Source organism: Anas platyrhynchos, chromosome 22 (genome assembly GCF_047663525.1).
Source record: "Anas platyrhynchos isolate ZD024472 breed Pekin duck chromosome 22, IASCAAS_PekinDuck_T2T, whole genome shotgun sequence".
NCBI classification, from domain to species: Eukaryota; Metazoa; Chordata; class Aves; order Anseriformes; family Anatidae; genus Anas; species Anas platyrhynchos.
The window spans coordinates 2,368,788-2,386,713 of NC_092608.1; the positions used below are offsets into that span (position 1 = coordinate 2,368,788).

The following is a 17,926-nucleotide window of genomic DNA, read 5'->3' on the forward strand; positions in this document are numbered from 1 at the left end:
AAATCAAATGGTATCAATGGCATGGGCAAGCTCCTAGCTACAGGAACTGTAGGCTGCTTAATAAGAGAACATTCCCACTTACATGCTACATTAGAATTAGTTACATTCTGCATTAGAATGACGATTACCTATTGGCCTTATTTATATAATGCAAATTAAATAGTGTTTTCAACAAATTATAGGTTACGATTTAACAATTAATTTGGGCTCATACTTCAAAAGAACAATGTGAAATACTAGATAGAAATTGCTTTGAACAGTACATTGTTAGCCATGATGGTAAAAAGGTGCCACAGGTCTGGGATGGGAGAAAACACAAAGAAACACCACACAAGCAGAGTTGCTTCATTTTTATTTATCACTAAACATTTGTCCATGTGATTTTTAAATGCCATCCAAGAGATAAGATTATTAAAAGCTGGCTTCTTTTTAGTGATAAAGCTTTTTGCTAACAGGATCCAGGAACAAAGACCACTAGTTTGTAAGACGTCCCAATACAGGTGAGTACTGCTGCTAATTTCAACCGCAATTAAATGGGATTTACAACAGTGCATCTTTTTGTTATTCTACAAAGGATAAGATTCTCCTTCTGAAATTGTTCTAATCCCTGTCCCACACCAACTCTTCACTCTTTCAATACTAGGGGTGCCTTCACCTGTTCGGCCACTTCCTTCCCCATCAGTGTTTCAACAATGGCCAACCCAAACTCAAAGCTGGTACCAGGGCCACGGCTGGTGAGGATGTTCCCATCTTTCTCCACGCGGCTCTCGGAGTAGCAGTAGTGAGCTGGGGGTGGTGGTGGTGACAGAATAGAAAGAGAATCAGTCTCCAGCACAGATCCACAGATGCCACAGAGCACAAAGCTGTCTCCCACAGGGCACTGCCCACAGGCTATGGCAACTAAGCAGTGTTGGCCTCTGACAACATCATCATGCTCTACAGTATGCATCTCAAACACCCATGCGGGCCAAGCCCACTCTGGGTTCTGCATCCCTACCCCTCCAGAACCAAGCAACCCATCACTGCACATGGTCCTCAGAGAGAAAAATGGCCCCTTGAGAGCTCTGCCAGCTTATTCACATGGCATGTGAGCACACCTCTGCTTCCACAAGCTCATTGAGAAGCACTCACTGTGCTTCTTGGCTCCCATGGGGTTATTTTTGGAAGTCAGACTGCATTTGTACATCAAAGAACTAAGGAAATTCAGAGATACAAAATAAGATACAAATGTTATTTACCTTTCTTCACATGAAGAGTTCAGCTAAAATAATTTCTGAGAAGGGTTTAGAGAGAAACCTATAAAATTAATTACATACCTCCATTCATCATTTTATCTTTGGCCAAGGGATGTGTTGTGACTTTGCTTCCAAACCCTATCCCATGTGCCAGAAGGGCAGTAGGACCTGTATGGACACAGAGTTGCATCTGTGAGGAACTTTTCTTCTACAAACACTTAAGAACATACATTTAGGCACTAGGCCCTCAAAGGCCTAAATCTCACTGTGGGAAGACTACTTATAAAATTGATGCTGACTTTACCTCTGAAGCAAAAAGCTTCAAAAAGAACATAGCTGTATACTCTCTCCCATTCTATTATACAAAATGTCTTGTACAGAGAAGCATATGAAGAACAGAAAGTTTAGAGAACACTCAGTTTAAGCACCTATCCTACCAGTGACTGTGCTGCCTTATGAAAGAATTAAGAACAATGGTCACTGCACTTTTTATTTCAAAAACTGCTTGAAGTTAAGTAGTGAAGAGTCTATATTGTAATCTGAACATTAATTAGGTACAGTTATCTTACTACAATGCTGAGTCTTGACTTTAGAGACCTAACCAATAAAATTTCACTTGAAAAGGCCATTACATGTTGGAATTGTATGCTAAGAAGTATTTTGTACAGATGATGGGCTAGCAGCTAAGTTTTGGGTTTTAACAGTCTCTTTTCTTTTCTTCACTTCCTCCTAGGAGGAGGAAGGAATTTGTATAAAGTCTTATAGTCACCCAACAGAAAATCCTTAGGGGAATTCCAAAAGAAACTGAATATAGGATTTGCCTGAAGCAAATTTCGTTTCTGCACATTTGATTCATTTCTGATATAGTCCAGGAAATTATCTTGTGTTCAGCTAGGAATCAGCTCTGAGAAGCATTATACCCAAGATAAATGAACTCTCCTGTTTACAAGCAAAAGCCTTTACTGGGCAACTAAGAAGTTGTAATTGTTCTGCAACAAATATGGATAGAAGAGTAGAAGACCACCACTGCCAAATTCAAGAATATTAACAACTCTGTATGCATATTGCCCACCTGAGGAACAAAACCAAAACCAAACCGAAACAACATCTATATACCAGACCCCCAAAAGATTGAAAAATATTCCATAAATACACTGTTATAATGTATTTTATAAACTCATCATCACTCTCCTTATGCTTGCCTACACATACCTAGGCCAACCTCTCAGTTCAATTGCTGTTCTGGTTTTGGCTGGGATATTTAATTTTCTTCTTAGTGGCTGGTGCTTTTAGTGTGGGAATTATGTTGGTAACACACTGATGATTTAGCTGTCGCAGAGCAGTGCTTACACTAAGTCAATGACCTTTCAGTTTCTCATGGCTGTTCTGCCAGTAAAGAGGCTAGGGGAATGCACAAGAAGCTGGGAGGGGACAGATGACCCCAACTGGCCAGTTGGATATTCCATACCATATGATGTCACATACAAATTTCATGAAGAAATTAACTAGATATCTGGCTGTGCAGAATATGTAAACAGACAACCCTCTCCACAGAGTGATTCCATCTTCTGCTTCCACTCAGCTGAGGAAGAGTGAGTCTGTAATTCTATATTTACAGCCTCCCTTCTGAAGCTAAAGGGCAGAGGAGAAGATGTGAGACAAATTTATAGTAATGATGTTCTGCCAGCACTGTGTCCTTACAGAAAGATCACCAAAATAAGCAAGTATTTTGGAAAAAAAAAAAATCCTAGAACTTTTTTTAAAAAAAAAAAAAAAAAAAAAAATTATTTTTAAGACACTAACCTAACCAATTGGAAAGAACTGGGTACTAAGCAGAACTGCAGAACTTGCCGGATAATTATTCACAATATTCCATAGACCTCCTCCTGCTAAGTTTGCACAAAATTCAAATGTTCAAATTTGTATTTGCGTATAGTACAAATTTCTGCTACTAAGTTACAGGAATAAAGATTCCTTAGCCAGGGTAACTCTTTGTATGCCCCTTCAAGTATATCCAAGTTTCAATATCCAAATATTTTACAACGCAAGATATTTTATTGACTAACCTGCACATATAGCAGCAATCAGGCCTTTTCTGCTTTCCTGATCCTTCAAAATGTCTTTAACAGCAGAAGACTGTACAAAGATACAGGAAGTCATTGATTTGGGTTGATTATATGAAGCATAGTTGAAATATTTTCCATTGCAAATTTGTGAGCAAGATTTACAGAAACAGCTGACAACTCTCCATCCTAACTCAGGACAGAGGGCAATGAAAACATTAAGGGGAGGAAGAAAAACTGAAACCAAAAAGTACTTCCCCTGCAAACAATTTGCAAGGAAATCAGAAGAAACTGCAAGGAAATCCTTGACCTACATAAAAGCAGGCTATTCTATGGCCACAGGAAGTCATTGTTCAAGAACTTCATGAGACAAACAGGACAGAGCATTCACCTCCAGATAGTTTGCATCATTCTTAAAGATTTATAACAGATATTTGTCCCACATTCCAGGGCTTACAAACTGTGTGATATTATCCAAGTGCTATTTGACAGATCACTCGTTTGTCTGCCTGCCTTCCACATGGCATAAATACTACAACAGTTTTGCACTAGAGAGAGACTTCTTGAGTAAAAGCACAGAGTCCTCTGGGTTTGTCCTGTTTCAGTCTTCATGTAACTAAATCTTCATTTGCAATTATTTCAGTTTCATGAGATTATGAAGAAAGACCTTTGCACAATTTTGAGCAGTCTTCCATTTTTTCTCAGCTTAACTAGGCACTCAAATCCAAGAATTTACAGAGTTGTCCCCCTGCATATATGCAAGAAGGCTTAAGATTAACAATTACTTACCTCTTACTCATTTACTCAGATGTCGTACCGAACTTGAAGAATTACTAAACAAGTGCAGACCACCTACTACCCATGAGAATGCTGATCAGCCTTTAAAATACCAGAACTTTACCTCTGACAAGTTTTGAGCACCGAGGTTACCTCCAGGCAGGACAATGACATCGTAAGGCCCCTAAACAAACAAAAGACAAAACTGTTCTGTTGAACATTGGCTGGTATATTTGTCCTATTGTTTTAAGGACAGTACAGTTGAGTCAAGTGTGAGGCAAATGGATCTGCCTTTTCTTCCACTGAACGACACTTTAAGAACACAGAGGTAGATTCAATTATGGAACAACATATTATTTCCTTTTCCAGCAGCAGCCTATTATTGATGAAGTCTGTCACAGAACAAATTTCTAAGCCTAGTGAATTTACGAGCTTCAGCAAGCAAACTGCAGCTCACGCACTGTGAGGACAAGTGTTTTTGCTGAACCTTCTTTAGTGTTGCTTAGCTTTCCATCAGAAGTTTTTTGTTGTTCCAAATCATGATATTCTGGCATGCTGACGAACATGAAAAATAAAGCCCTATGTTTGACACTGCACACAAAGACAATACTTGTTCAGAATTATGAAATCTGATCTTGGCATTCTGTGAAGCAGAACAACACTGAAGGGACAATTGTACTGCAGGATGGGCAGGTCTTTGAGTCACTATGGCACGGAGAGAAGAGAACATGCAACATATCTCTAAAGGTAACGTATAAGCTTTAAGAATTAATTCCTGAAATTGTAAGAAAGGCCTTATTGATCATTATACCAAATTGAGGTGATGACCAACCTCTTTTCTTGCATCTTCTAGACTGGCATCAGGACAAATGAAGACATCTCGACTGCACTGCACTGGATCTTTTCCTGTTAGGCCTGCAACAGTCACCTTGATCTAACAGAAGAATATGTATATCATTACAATTCAAGAATTTAGGACATTTTTCTTAGATATTAGTTTTGAAATGGTACACAAAATGAGCCAAGCAATACTAAAAACTGGCAAAAACAGAGCAACACTTAAACTCCAGATGATAATATTGTGTACAACTACAGATGCAAAAGTTAACAAAGAACATTCCACTAGGTAGAATTCAAATTAATAACACAATTTTAAAAGCTCAAGGAGAATTATGTAATGTCATTAGCTTGATGAATACTGAGCTGGTCAAATGCCTACAATAAAAACAAAACACCCTACTGCTATTCATGGGAGTAGATAGGGTTTTGATAGGGTAAGATTTACTTGAAACATCTGCTCTAGTTCACGTTTAACCTCAAGCTCATATTTTAAATGTTTCTTTAGCACAAACGTAACTTGTTATGTATGCTTATTCGGAGCACAACACAAATAATTCTAACCAGTAAGAAGGCACAGATAAACTTTCACCATATGCTACAGACTACACCTTAAACTCCCAGTAATGAACATTAATTTGCAGCAAAGATTTTCGCTTCAACATGCGCTCATTAAAAGACTTTTCATTGTCTGCATACTCACCCCAGCTCTTCTCATAATATCAGTAGGGATTACAGTTTCCATTTCCTCTGCCCCTTTTGCTAGAATTACCAATGCTCTTTTCGAGGCCATGTCTTAAGGGGCTGCTGTTGAGTGAGAAGTTTGTGAAAGAAGAAGCTAAGGGGGTTGGGGTGAAAGACAGGCAGAGAGACAGAGAGTGATGTGGTTAAAAAGCAAATCCCTTAGTACAAATCCTTCCTAACAGTAAAGTTTAGCAGCAAGAAATTTGCATTTTTTACATTACCTTCCATTTAAGCAATGTCAAAACCATTCACTAGCTTTAACTGATATTCATAGCAGTCTTATTTAACCAAAGAGCTTTTTACAAATAATTGCAATACTAAGAGATTAAACCATTTGTGCACTGGGAGACACAGGCCATCAGCACCAGAACAAGAAACAAGTTGCTCTGATCAAGACTTTACATGAATTCAGTATGCCAGAGAGAAGGGCTCAAGGTGGGTGGCAGGGTTATTTTCAATTTGCACACCCTCACTCATACCCAGACTACTGACTCCTACCCAGGTCAACATTTACAAAAAGAGCTTGTATGAGCTTTGACCTCATGTCTGGTATTTAGTTTCCGCACAGCATACTTCATTAAGTTTCCTGTGACTTACAATGACTCTATCAGTGCCCCTGCAAAGCCTGAGCAATAGATTTTCTGGGTATTTCACAATTTTGTGGGGGAGAACTGTGTGCACATGTGTGATGGGGGAGCAGACCACAGAATTCAGCAAATGGAAAAAACTAGGCTTAAGAATATTTTTTTTTAGCTCTTAAATTCACATGAGGTGAGTGACCAAATTTCCACTGGAAGGTTAAGTTAAAGTAACTTTAACTATATCATGTAAAAACACACATTAACTTATGCTGGTCTGACAGAAGTCTTTGAAAGCATCTATAATGTGAAAGAAGGCATTTCACAGATCACTAACTCTATGAGACAGATTATTTTTTTTCTTATGTAAGGAATTTCCACCCAGACATGCACATGGAGTACCTGGAAGCTCTTCTCAAAATGAGATCCACACTTAGCTGTCTTCACCAAAGAAAACCATCCCCTCACCCCGCTTCAACCTCATGTATTTTCAGGTTTTGTCTTTACAGTAAGCCTCTTTTTGAAAGACAATTTCTAGAATGCAATAGCATGCAGCAGAATGCCCTGTCATGGAGAACCAGCCTCAGCAGGCAAATTCAGAGTGTCAAATCCCACTTTTAGTGAGGTTTTACGTACTGTCCAACACAAGGCCAACTGAGCAAGTACACTGAACTCACATCATCAGCAATGATTTCAGGACAGCCCAGAGATATGCAGGAGCTCTTCTGGATGGTGTATGCTTATTGTGACAATTTTTCTTACAGATTTGACTAACTAGGATCAGACACCTTGAATAGCCCCAATGCAGAAATACTGCATCTCCTTATTAATGGGGAAAAATACTCTAGGTAAGTAGTTTGTATCCCTCTCTTTCTTTAGCTCTTTAGATGCAAACAGGCTTCTGATCCTAAAACCTCTTTTCCCCAACCTTTCCCTACCATCCATTTATTCTGCTATACTGACAGATTCCTCAGTTTTAGTGCTGTTTGTTATGTGGGTGCCTCTGTGGATACCTGTCATGCCACAAACACTACTAGGGGAAGATTTAAGCTTCCTGGGAAGGCAGAACCAAGCTGTGCAGACATAGCAGCCACCTCCTTTAGCAGGCTGTATGCACACATTAAATACAAGCCTGTTTGCTTCCCAGCGCCACCAACAGCACAGGCTGCCCCAAATCTTGAAGCTAAATATAATCCCCTGCGCAGCGCATGCAATTTGCTCAAAATGGTCGCTTTTGGCGGGTGGGGCTGAATCACAAACCGTAGAACGGCCGGATAGAGAAAAAATAAAGAACGACTACAAAAAGAAATCACTTTCCAACGTGCTGCCCAGCAGGAGATATTTTCGGCTCAGCCACGACGACAAGAAAGCGACCTCCTCACCGCGACCGCCGCCAGGCTCCGAGACACCCCGGCAGGCCTCCGGGCCTCCCGGCACCTCTCTACCGGCCTCGGGAACCCCGCTCCCTCCACGAAGGGCAACCGGCAGCCGGCTCCTCGCCCTCCGGACCCCCGGGGGGGGCTCCTCTGGCCCGGTCCGGCCCAGTCCAGCGCCTCACCGAACCCCGCGCGGGCGGGAGCTCCGACTCACCTCAGCCGCAGCGCGCTCGACGCTGCGCGGCCCCGCCCCCGCCCCCGCGCCCGCCCCCTCGGGCAGGACCCGGCGCCCGCCCCCCCCCGTCCTCCCCCCTTTGGTTGCTCGTTTGCCCCTTTTCGGCTGACGAAATGCTTTTTTTTTTTTTTTTTTTTTTTTTTTTCTCACGCGTCACCCACTCGCGGCAGCATCATCGCACAAGACACGCGGCTTTATAAGCGAGCTGCTTCTGCTCGCCGCCAGGCAGAACCTCAAAAAAAAAAAAAAAAAAAAAAAAGAAAAAAAAAAAAGCCGCGCGGAAGCACAGAGAGAGAAAAGCAAAAGCAAGTTAGCTAAGTTAGCTCGGTTACTCTCTGCTTCTCTGCTTCCCATCAGTGACTGGTGTCCCCTCCCCATCACTTGCCCACCCGCAGCCTGCTGGCCCCGGGGGGCTTGGAGGGAGTCCTGGTGCCGTGCAGGGACACAGCGCTGCTGTGCCCCCGGGGCTGTCCGAGCTCTGAGTGCAGAGCACAGCACTGCCCGGGCTGCTGCAGGGAAAGGGGGCTCCATCCCAGCCAGCACAGCCCCGGCAGCCACTTCATCCACCGCTTCTCCAGTGACGGGGCGGTTCACAAGGCACAGAAGCACGGGGCACCCAACCGCAAGCGTGATGCAGGGTGAAAGTCCCGGCTGGAAACCCTCCCGGCTACGAGTGCGGCTCCTGCCCCTCTCCCGAGGAGGTGGAGAAAGGTTTTGTGTGCCCGAGGGCTGCCGCAGGCGGAGAGCGGCCGCGGGGAGCCGCAGGGGCGGGGCCGTGTCTCGGGGCCTCGTGCCTCCAGGCCCGCGGGCGCGGACGAGCCCTGGGCCACCCGACGGCCACTTCGGGCCCCGGTTTGGCTGGCACCGCCGTGCTCGGCCCGGCCCGGGCTGCGGCATCAGGCTCTGAGCGCTGAGCGCTTGAGGGACGCTTCCCCTCGGGGTGCGGCGCCCTCAGGGCCACGCGTGCTTCGCGCTGTGTCTCGTATTTGAGCGCTGTCTGGGCACCCCGAGTGCTCTCCGCCGTTTCCGGGCTCGGTCGCGGTCCCTTTTGGCCCCCCAGTGCCGCCCCTACCGCACCCCTCGAGCCGGGACGTGCCCAGCGACCGACTGGCCGCCAGCACCGGCCGGACCTCCGAGCCCACCGCGGGCTTTCCGCGCGGGCCTCACCGGGAAGCCCCGACGGGGGGGGGGGGGGGGGGGCGGCGAACGCTGCCCGGCAGAGTCCGGGGGTCGCGCCGGCAGGCCGGAAACCCCCGCAGGGCCGGGGTTTCCCCGCCGCCCCCGGGCTGACGCAGCCGAGGCTCGACGGGGGCTGCCCCTAAGGGCCGGCGCCCTCCGCCCCGCGCGCACTTCGAGGCGTCCGCCCCGCCGCGCACCGACCCCATGCGAGCCGCAGCAGCGCGGCCGCTTCTCCCGGCGGCGCTGCTCGCTCTGGCGCTGGCGAGCGCCGCGCCCGGCGGCGCCGAATGCCCGGCGGGTGAGAGCGACGGCCGGGCACAAGCGGGTGGCGGGGAGCCGGGCCCTGCGGTCCCTCTGCAGCTTTTGTCTGTCTCGGCCCTGCAGGTACCTTCGTGGTGGGCGCCGGCTGCCGGCAGTGCCCGAAAGACACCTTCTCCAGCACCGCGGGACTCAGCAGCTGCACCTTGTGCCGCAAGTGCGAAGGTACCGGGAGGCGGTGGGGGTCCGGATGGGGTGGTGGGGTTTAACCGGTTTAACCTCCGCCTGGATTGGGGGAAGTTTAAAAAAAAAAATTAAAAAAAAAGGAAGAAAGAGCACTCATTTGTCATGCCGTTGTCAGTGGGGATGTTACCAGTGAAGCAACGTGCTGCATCTCACTGAACTGACCAGCTTTAATTTCTGTAAGAGTAAAGGTCCCAGGCCTTTGCTGCACTAGTTTGTGTGTATTTGCTTTTTCTTTGTTTGTTTGTTTGTAACATCAGGCTCATTTGCACCTTCCAGGAAGATTCAAGTATTCAAAAGCGTGCTCACTAACAAGCGATGCCGAGTGTACCTGCAAGGATGGGTACCAATGCGGTGGCCACGGCTGCTCCCGGTGTGACAGAATCTGTGGCATGGGTGAGGAGCGCACTGTGAGCGGTAAGATTGCCTTCCCTGCTAGCTTAATGCGCTTGCATCCCCAGCAGCTTACACAGCATGGCCTCTTGCACATCTCTGAAAGAAGTACAGCGAGGATGTCCTAAGATAAAAGCTGCTGGTGCTGTTCAGCAGTTTGCATGCTGTGTGCAGTGAGCGCAGTAGCAGACAAGCCCACTGAAATCACGCACCAGTTGGTTCTCTGCATAACACTTCTTTTGTTGCCAGCATGTAGGAAACTTTATCCAAGTATTGTAGGAGTACATAGCTCACAGGGATGGGCACGGGGAAGGACTTGCCATGAATGCTTAGAGCAACATAATAAGATAAAAGTAATTCTGTGAATGTAGATCATAGTTACTCTAAGCTGTTAAAAATAATGTTTCACGTGTTGTTCTGTATGCTCATCTTGTAAAAACATATCTGTCCTTGTCTGTTGAAGGTTGCCAGCCTTGCCTTTATGGAACTTTTAACGACCAGCCAAATGGCTCCTGTAAAAACTGGACAAAGTAAGTAAGCTAAAAATAAATGCTGTAGCTTGACTGGACTTTTTTCCATTATTTTTTTTCCCTTTTTTTTTCCCCTTTAAATGTCTTTCAGGTGCTCAGCAAACCAGGTTGTGAAGCCTGGAACTGCAAAAAAAGATGTGGTTTGCAATCATACTTCAGATAACCCCACTTTAGCCACTATTCTACCTACCACTTCTCCTGGGATTCCACTTTTTGTCACTGTGCCAGGTGAGTCACTGTGTAATATTGCCTACAGAGATGAGGAATCATGACCAACATACTATAGCTTTTTCACTTACTGTTTAAAGCATGAGAAAGTCCTTTCTCATATCCATTATTCAAGACTAATCTAGAAGCAGCCATGTTCAAATGGAGACAAGGAAGTCAACTGATTCAAGTGAAGTAGAATTTTGCTCTGTAGCACTTCTTAAAGAATGCTCTTTGCTTCGTAGGGAAGAATATCCAGATGGACATTATCAGAATTTCACTTGCTGTAGCTGGGCTGTTGTGCATAGTATTTCTGCTACCTTCGTGTATATTCTTCAGCATCTGGCAGAAAAAGAAACTACATGCTGTCTTCAAGAAAAGTAAGATAGATCCGCTCCTCAATTTCGTTTATCTTTTTGAAACTAGACAGAAATCAGGAATCCACATTTTTGAAGTCTCTTTAAAAGGTAGTTGCAGATATTTTTATTTTTTTTTCTGGAAGTTTGAAATAGTAACTGAAAGGAAAATTAATTTTGTTATTTTTTATTACAAAAAACTCTTAATTATCAGTGGGTGTTTTAGCAGTATTACAGGCTAACTGCAAGCATATCCATAGAAGTGAAGTATCCATGCAGGTGGAGAAGCTTAACTGAGCTCTACTAATCTAACTTAAGGATCAGTTCTGTCACTTCCAAGTACCATCCTTGGCATGCATGGCAATAGCACCTTCCATTTCTGTCTGTCAGAAACAGTATCAGTGGCCTAGCATCAGTATCTCTGAAGTTTGGCTTCAGTAGAAGAGGGGTTATCAGTCAGAATTTTTAAGGATGGAAGGGACCTCTGAAGGTCAGCTGGTCCAACGCCCTGCTCAGAGATACTCCGAGCAGGTTGCCTAGGACCATCTCCAGGCAGCTTTTGAAGATCTCCAAATGAGGAGACTCCACAAGCTCTCTGTGCCAGTGCTCAGTCACCTGCACAGTAACAAAGTGCTTCCTGATGTTTAGATGGAACCTCTTGTGTTCCACTTTGAGTCAGGTCTGCACTGTAGTAGCAGTTGGAACATGCTGCTTAAGAGTTGCAGAACCAGCCTGAATCTAGCACTGCCCTCTGAGAGCTAAAAAGCCCTCTGAGGAAGCACAAGATTACTACACAAAGATGAGGTGGATTGCATCCAACAGTTTAACAAGTTCTAGTTTGGCTCTACCTAAAGCTTTTTTTTTTTTTTTTTTTTGCATTTAGAGTGAACTGTACAGTATCTGTATGTATTACGTAAGCTTTCCAATTATTTGGAGAATACTAGTCCGTATTACCTTGGATAATGGAAAGTGACTGTAATCATAAGTTAAGCTACCAGAAGAAAATTTGCTTGCAGTTTCCTAAGTGTTCCAAATCAGGACTTTTCTCCCAGTCCTTTGCAGCTGACACTGACATAGCTGTTAGCAAAAGTATGTATTATCTTAAAATTAACTGGAAGCAAAAGACTTTGGAAAGGAGGGAATGGGTGGTCCTGTGTGGAGATAGGAGTTGGACTTGATGAGCCTTGTCAGTCCCTTCCAACTCAGGATGTTCTCTGAGTCTGTGATCTTGAGACTTCTAAATTGTGTCTGAGTAAGCATGTACATGTCACTCTTTTGCACTGCCCTGCATAAAAAAAGTTAATACTATAATTACCCTTCAAACTAGAAGCAACTAGAAGAAAATAACAAGGTTGTTTGTGTTGTTGTTCTGTTTTTAAATTTCTCCTAACAGATAAGGGGTTGATCTTTTAGGGTAATTCTGAATACAGGAGAGTATGTTACTCAGACAAAAATAAACAAAAAAACAACAATTCCAAGTTAGTCTTCCTTTCATCCTTGTGGCAAACAGTACAAGTAGCAGCTGTTGCATTAGGGAAAACAAAGTATTATAAATTAGTTTTATTAGAAATAGTGTTGTTGAGGAATAATTTCACGCCAAATTACGGAATCATGTGGAAAAATAATTCTTGTTGACTTCCTGCAGTTGTGACTTGAGGAAGAGTGAAGTAGGATGGTAGAATAAAAACAACAGAAAGTGAACATTTGCTCTTTTTCTTTAGTGCATACTACACCTGAACAATCAGTTCAGGAAGATGCCTGCAGCTGCCGCTTTCCTGAAGAAGAACAAGGTGAATATCAGGACTGTGGCAAATCCACAGAATTCAGAGATCTTTTGGAGAAATAGGAATTGGACTGTCCAGGTCAACCATATTTGTGTTTCCTTTTAGAATACAGAACAAGAACCTGTTTACATAAATAGGGAAAAAACATAATCTGTGAATTTCAGAGTGCTACATAGCCCAGTGAGGAAGGAAAAAAACACATCTTTCCTAATTTTTAAAAAAGTAAAAATATATAAAAATATCTAGTTTGTTGACTTTCTTTACCTAGGACTAGGAATCATATTTCTAAGAAGTAGTGCTTAATCTAAATGTAGTACCGTGCTTAAAAGAGATAAAAGAAGGCAGTATGGCTTTCTCATTCCTCTTATAAATGGTGTCTGAGCCATAACGTACATGCAGTCTGATTGCAGTTTTTGTCACTAAAAAGGAGATCAGTAGCACATCGGAGAGCCACATGTGATGCTCGTGGTCTCTGTGTTACCATTACCAGTTCAGCTGTCCTCTTGAGTGTAGAGCTGCAGCTCCTCCTATATCATGGCTCAAACCCAACAGTATTGGGTTCCTTTTGCAGCTACAGATAGATCTCATTTCAGATTTTCAGTTGCCAACAGACATGGAAACAGATACCTGGCCTGACCACCACACGCCTCCTTGTGTAGGAGAGGAAGATATAAAAATCTAGAGCTGTAAAGTGTTTTATAACAGTTTGTGTCTGCTGCTGTATTCTGATGATTGCCTTAAAAGAGGTAGTGGAAACTCTGAGAAAAGCTGTGGTTGACTTGCTCTTAGAAAGGGATGTTACTGTGCAGCTGGACTGTAACACATTCTGTTCTACAGTGTTCAGCTTTGATCTTTTAGGTGATGTAAATATGTTATGTACATTGCAGATGAGGTATATGTAGAACGTGATACATTTCTGGTACTATTTCTGTAACTTTGAGGTTGGAAAGATTTTAACATCAGACAGTGTATCTGTCTTTTTGATCAATTACTGTTACTTCGGTCTTAAAGAGAAAAAAGAAAATGAATGTTTGAGTCACAGCAATGACATCATTTTTAACCTTTTTCAAAACCAAATATTTTATTTCTTCAGTAAAAGTTGTTCAAAAATAGAATGAAAACCCACCAACCTGTCGTGTAAAGGGTGATGTTCCTACATGATTCCAGCTTAGAGAAGGATGCTGTTGTGTTTGAAGAATAACAGCCCATTTCTTCATTCAGCACAAAATCAAGATAGCAGATTATTTTCACCAAACCATGCTTACTAATTTTGATAAGCTTCCTGTTTTGTAACTTCTTATACACCTTAGGAAATCAGTGTAGTAACCCTGAACTGTAAAGTTAAGTATATTTAAATAAATTATTTGTTTTAAGTCCCTAGTCCAAGTCTCCTTTCATCTCTATTCATAAGAAATAAGTGACTAGTAAGCCAAGTTCACAAAAACTTAAAAGACACAGATAGGACATATGAAAACCTACCAACATTTATAAATCAGAGTGGCCTTTACAGCTGGGGAGGATATTTTAGAACCAGATAAAATAGTTCTGTGTACATTTTGAAATACCCAGAAGACTGTGAAAAAATACAGATTCTTTAATATCTGAATAAACTTACCAGTTCACATAGAAACAATGCAGATCAGTCCTTCTGAGCTGTAACTGTTGTCTGCTTTCTGAAAATATTTCTTTTCTGAACAGTCTTTTTAATTTACTGTGTGGTAAGCAAAAAGAAACTGGGAATGCCATGATGACTCCAAAGCAGCCCAGGTGGCTGAGAATGAGGTAACAGGCCAGATGTAAGCTTTTCGCATTTCCATTTGTTTTTTTTGGAAGTCAGAAAGTGTCCTTTTAGCCAGACTGTGTGTGAAGGCCTTGGTGATGTCAGGCCTGAATTTTGAAAGCATGGAAAAAGGAGACAGATCCTTTTTAAAGCTAAGTTTAAACAGGGAAGCCTGCTGCTTTTTTATTGCTTCCAGAAGCAGTACCATTTCCTGACACAGTTACTGGCATCAGTGCTTAAAACCTTGTTTGCCAGGTATCTTGAATTGCGTGGTAAAGGAAAGCAAAAGCTTCGTAGCAAAAGGTTTTCTGTCCCTCGTCTCCAATTATTGTATGAGTAAACAACACCTAGGCATGCTTGTGTGTTCCTGATACTTCTGGGTGGAAAAGACTCTGAAACTGTCATAGCTTCTTGTAAACATATGAACATATCCTTTTTTTAAAGTATAAATACGACTTCTTATTTTCAGTTTTTCTATCATATCTTTTATACTTACTCTGCTATTGCATCAAGTATCTCTTGTCCACTGTGAGCTCCCTCAGGCACCTCCTTCTGCTTCAGTGTGCCTTCCTTCAGGTGCAACAATTGCATATCTCCTTCCAAGAGCGAAGAACAAGACCTACAGTTTAGTGAGTACAGATGTAGCAGAAGATTTCCCAGAAAACATGTGCAATGTAGAGAAAAATTCCTCTACACCTCGCACGGTGTCACACTCAAAACATTTCCAAACAGAATCAATGCTGTTTGAAGAATAAAGGACACAAGTATATTGTACTCCCCAAATGAAGCTGTTCATTAATTGAAAACACTTACCAACTTGTCTTTTCATAAATTAAAGCTAGTGCACAGTTATCTTTGACAATCATTCTGACTAACCACGTAAAACTCTCCATAAAGAGATGGCCTACCCTGAACAGATGTAACACAGGAAAAATTATTAAGTAACTCACACCACAACACCTGCGTTTTAAGCAGGTCACAAAAATTGGAGATAAGTTTCACTATTAAAATCATACTAAGTCTTATTCTATCAATAAGCATTACCTCTTTTTTTTTTTTTTCTCAGCTACAAATAAGGCTTCCCTGATACACTGCTTTCTTCAGACTCTGTGCAAGGAAGTGCTTCATCCCACAGTTTTTTTCTTGGGTATGTGTGTGTGGGGAGTGTTTGTTGTTTGTTTTTTTTTGTTAGCTGAATGTCATGAACAGATACCTGAGCATCCTTCTATCCCTGGAACTGGCATGAACAAGGCTGTTGGATATTGTCATTACCCTCACTGTAAATAAGAGAATGGAAATTCCCTCTAACCTCAGTTTGGCAAGAGCTAGTTATGATATCACCTATTATGTTTCCATTCACCTTCCAGATCCTGGATGTCTGCCAGTGAAAGCAGCATATTATTCCCACAATCCTCTGAAGCAAACTGGATTTTTATTTTAGTGGAAAAAAACACCAGCTGAACATCCATTGAAATCACTTCAGATTTCTCCTGTTTGTCTAGCCAGTTTGCATTAAGAAAATAAATCATTTTTTAATGTGATGAACCAAGTGCAAAACCCCATACAAACACACCTACTTCAATTTAGGGATGATTTAGTATAGTGTACCTTAAACCTGTTAAATCAGTTTACATAATCTAAATTGAAACGAGTCATTTCAAAACAAATAAAATGTCCAATCTACCAATTTAAGTCAGTATGAAGCCAAATCTTAGGTTACATTTGTACACTTTTCCCCTGCACACAAGCGCTTTCAACAGGTTTAGAACAAATGCTATTCTGGAAAAAGAAGCTGGTGGACAGAGAGGTGAAAAAGACAATTTACATTTATCTGCAATACAATAGACTTGAGGAATGTTTATATCTTAAAAAAAAAAAAAAAAAAAACCACAGTGTTGATATTTTTATAGTTTCCATTTAGAAAAGTATAACACATTTAACCGGAAAGAGAACACTACTCTAGGCTGCAAGCATGCCAAAAAAAAAAAAAAAAAAAAAAAGGCTACTGTTACTCAGTATACAGATTTTAAAACAACTTTGAAAGAGTAGAAAAGAATTCTAAATATATCTATGTATATAAACACATCAGCATCTAAAACAGAATTTAAGTATCTAAAGCATAATACATTGTTTTCAAACTAGAATGGAAAATACAGTGAACAGGTACATGAAAGGAACGATGGGAAGAAACACTATTTACTCCAAAAGAGCTGCAACATTGCAAGTCAACACTACAGTTGTCTCATCAAGCTAAAAATCTCATCAGAAAGCCAGAGATTTTATGATGATGATAATAATGATTTACATTGTCATTATTATAGCCAGTCATAATAATGAATCTTTCTGACTTGTGGTACACCTAAGTAAGTGCATTATCTTATAGAATTAGAGGTGTAACCACAGCAAATGCTCGATGGTTCAACTCAGAACATGAGTTTCAGTTCTAAAAATAAAGGAAGCTGATATTCTCCTCTCTAACTGGAGAGTTAAAGGATTTAGAAATCTGAGCAGGCACTCGACTCAGGAAGCCCACAGACATGAAAGTAACCTATTCTCTTGTCGTTACATCTCTAACTTTCTGCATTCATCAACAGTGTAGGCTATGATTGTAAATACTTCTGCTCATGTGGAACAATGAGGCTGGAACATACAACATTTATGTGTTTTTCAAAAGTGATTAAATATGCCTCAGGGAATTACTGAATATGCAAAGGACTTACAGTGCTGTGGCAGTACTAATTATATTATGCTACATAACTGTTTCTGCACCTTCTTCCAGTGATGCCTAATGACACAGAAAGTGATCATTTAAATAAAATGTTAGTATTGTGGCAGAAACAAATAATAAATGAAGAAAGCTTCAGAATTCTCTTATACTGTAATCTGTCTAGAGAATTCTTCCAGGAAAGAAGGGAGTTCTTGCAGGATTTTGCTCCCATTATCTAATTCCAGTGTAGTAAGTAACATTCCATTTGCCAAATCAGAAGACAAAGCTTTGGTAACTGCTTTCTTCACCTTTGTTAATCCTTACTCTTATTTATCACCCCCATCCCCAAGAATGGACTTCCACTAAAGTCAAGATCAGTCAGTCAGTCAGTCATTATGGAGAAAATCAGTTACTACTTGCAGAAGAAATTATTTAATAAACTGGAATCTATCTCTTAAACAATGAAGAGAAGATTCTATGTGGCTGACTGCCAAGGAATGTGCATTTCTCTACACAATAACCTTGAAAAAATTGCTTTAAACCTCAGGTTGCCTGATGAGACCCATGCCAACTTTACCCTTGTTAAGCATACACATTTGTCCTGAGATGTGAATCACTGAGTCTGCAGAGATTCCATTTAATTA

The 17,926-nt window shown here is 42.0% G+C and overlaps 2 protein-coding genes across 5 annotated transcripts; one reads left to right on the forward strand and one right to left on the reverse strand.

Annotated features, from left to right (window-relative positions):
- Nucleotides 1-335: 335 nt before the first annotated feature.
- Nucleotides 336-7,908, reverse strand: PARK7 (Parkinsonism associated deglycase). 3 transcript variants are annotated; one of them, XM_027443417.3, is made up of 7 exons: nt 7,825-7,908; nt 5,616-5,750; nt 4,908-5,009; nt 4,200-4,259; nt 3,302-3,371; nt 1,317-1,403; nt 336-786 (listed from the first exon to the last, which is right to left on the reverse strand). In XM_027443417.3, exons 2-7 carry the CDS (start codon nt 5,703-5,705, stop codon nt 626-628), a joined length of 570 nt encoding a protein of 189 aa, XP_027299218.1. In that variant the 5' UTR covers nt 5,706-5,750; nt 7,825-7,908; the 3' UTR covers nt 336-625. The 3 variants fall into 3 exon arrangements, with proteins under 3 accessions (XP_027299218.1, XP_027299221.1, XP_005024299.1); XM_027443420.2 differs by having other exon boundaries at nt 5,616-5,719; nt 7,825-7,877; XM_005024242.4 differs by having other exon boundaries at nt 7,548-7,833.
- A 260-nt stretch (nt 7,909-8,168) lies between these two features.
- On the forward strand, nt 8,169-15,179 carry TNFRSF9 (TNF receptor superfamily member 9). 2 transcript variants are annotated; one of them, XM_072026737.1, is made up of 7 exons: nt 8,169-8,546; nt 9,409-9,507; nt 9,805-9,942; nt 10,382-10,448; nt 10,540-10,676; nt 10,901-11,035; nt 12,733-15,179. In XM_072026737.1, the coding sequence occupies exons 1-7, from the start codon at nt 8,477-8,479 to the stop codon at nt 12,855-12,857; spliced, it is 771 nt and encodes a 256-aa protein (XP_071882838.1). In that variant the 5' UTR covers nt 8,169-8,476; the 3' UTR covers nt 12,858-15,179. The 2 variants fall into 2 exon arrangements, with proteins under 2 accessions (XP_071882838.1, XP_027299216.3); XM_027443415.3 differs by lacking the exon at nt 8,169-8,546 and adding an exon at nt 8,797-9,322 and having other exon boundaries at nt 12,733-15,178.
- The last annotated feature ends 2,747 nt before the right edge of the window (nt 15,180-17,926 follow it).

Bases quoted from the DNA above. Each gene is read 5' to 3' on its own strand.
- TNFRSF9 (XM_027443415.3), top strand. From the start codon at position 9,229: ATGCGAGCCGCAGCAGCGCGGCCGCTTCTCCCGGCGGCGCTGCTCGCT. The intron at 9,508-9,804 runs GTACCGGGAGGC...TGCACCTTCCAG, and splicing joins CTTGTGCCGCAAGTGCGAAG to GAAGATTCAAGTATTCAAAA. The intron at 10,677-10,900 runs GTGAGTCACTGT...TTTGCTTCGTAG, and splicing joins ACTTTTTGTCACTGTGCCAG to GGAAGAATATCCAGATGGAC.
- PARK7 (XM_027443417.3), bottom strand. From the start codon at position 5,705: ATGGCCTCGAAAAGAGCATTGGTAATTCTAGCAAAAGGGGCAGAGGAA. The intron at 5,010-5,615 runs GTGAGTATGCAG...TTCTTCTGTTAG, and splicing joins ATATTATGAGAAGAGCTGGG to ATCAAGGTGACTGTTGCAGG. The intron at 1,404-3,301 runs GTTAGTCAATAA...GTGTCCATACAG, and splicing joins GATTGCTGCTATATGTGCAG to GTCCTACTGCCCTTCTGGCA.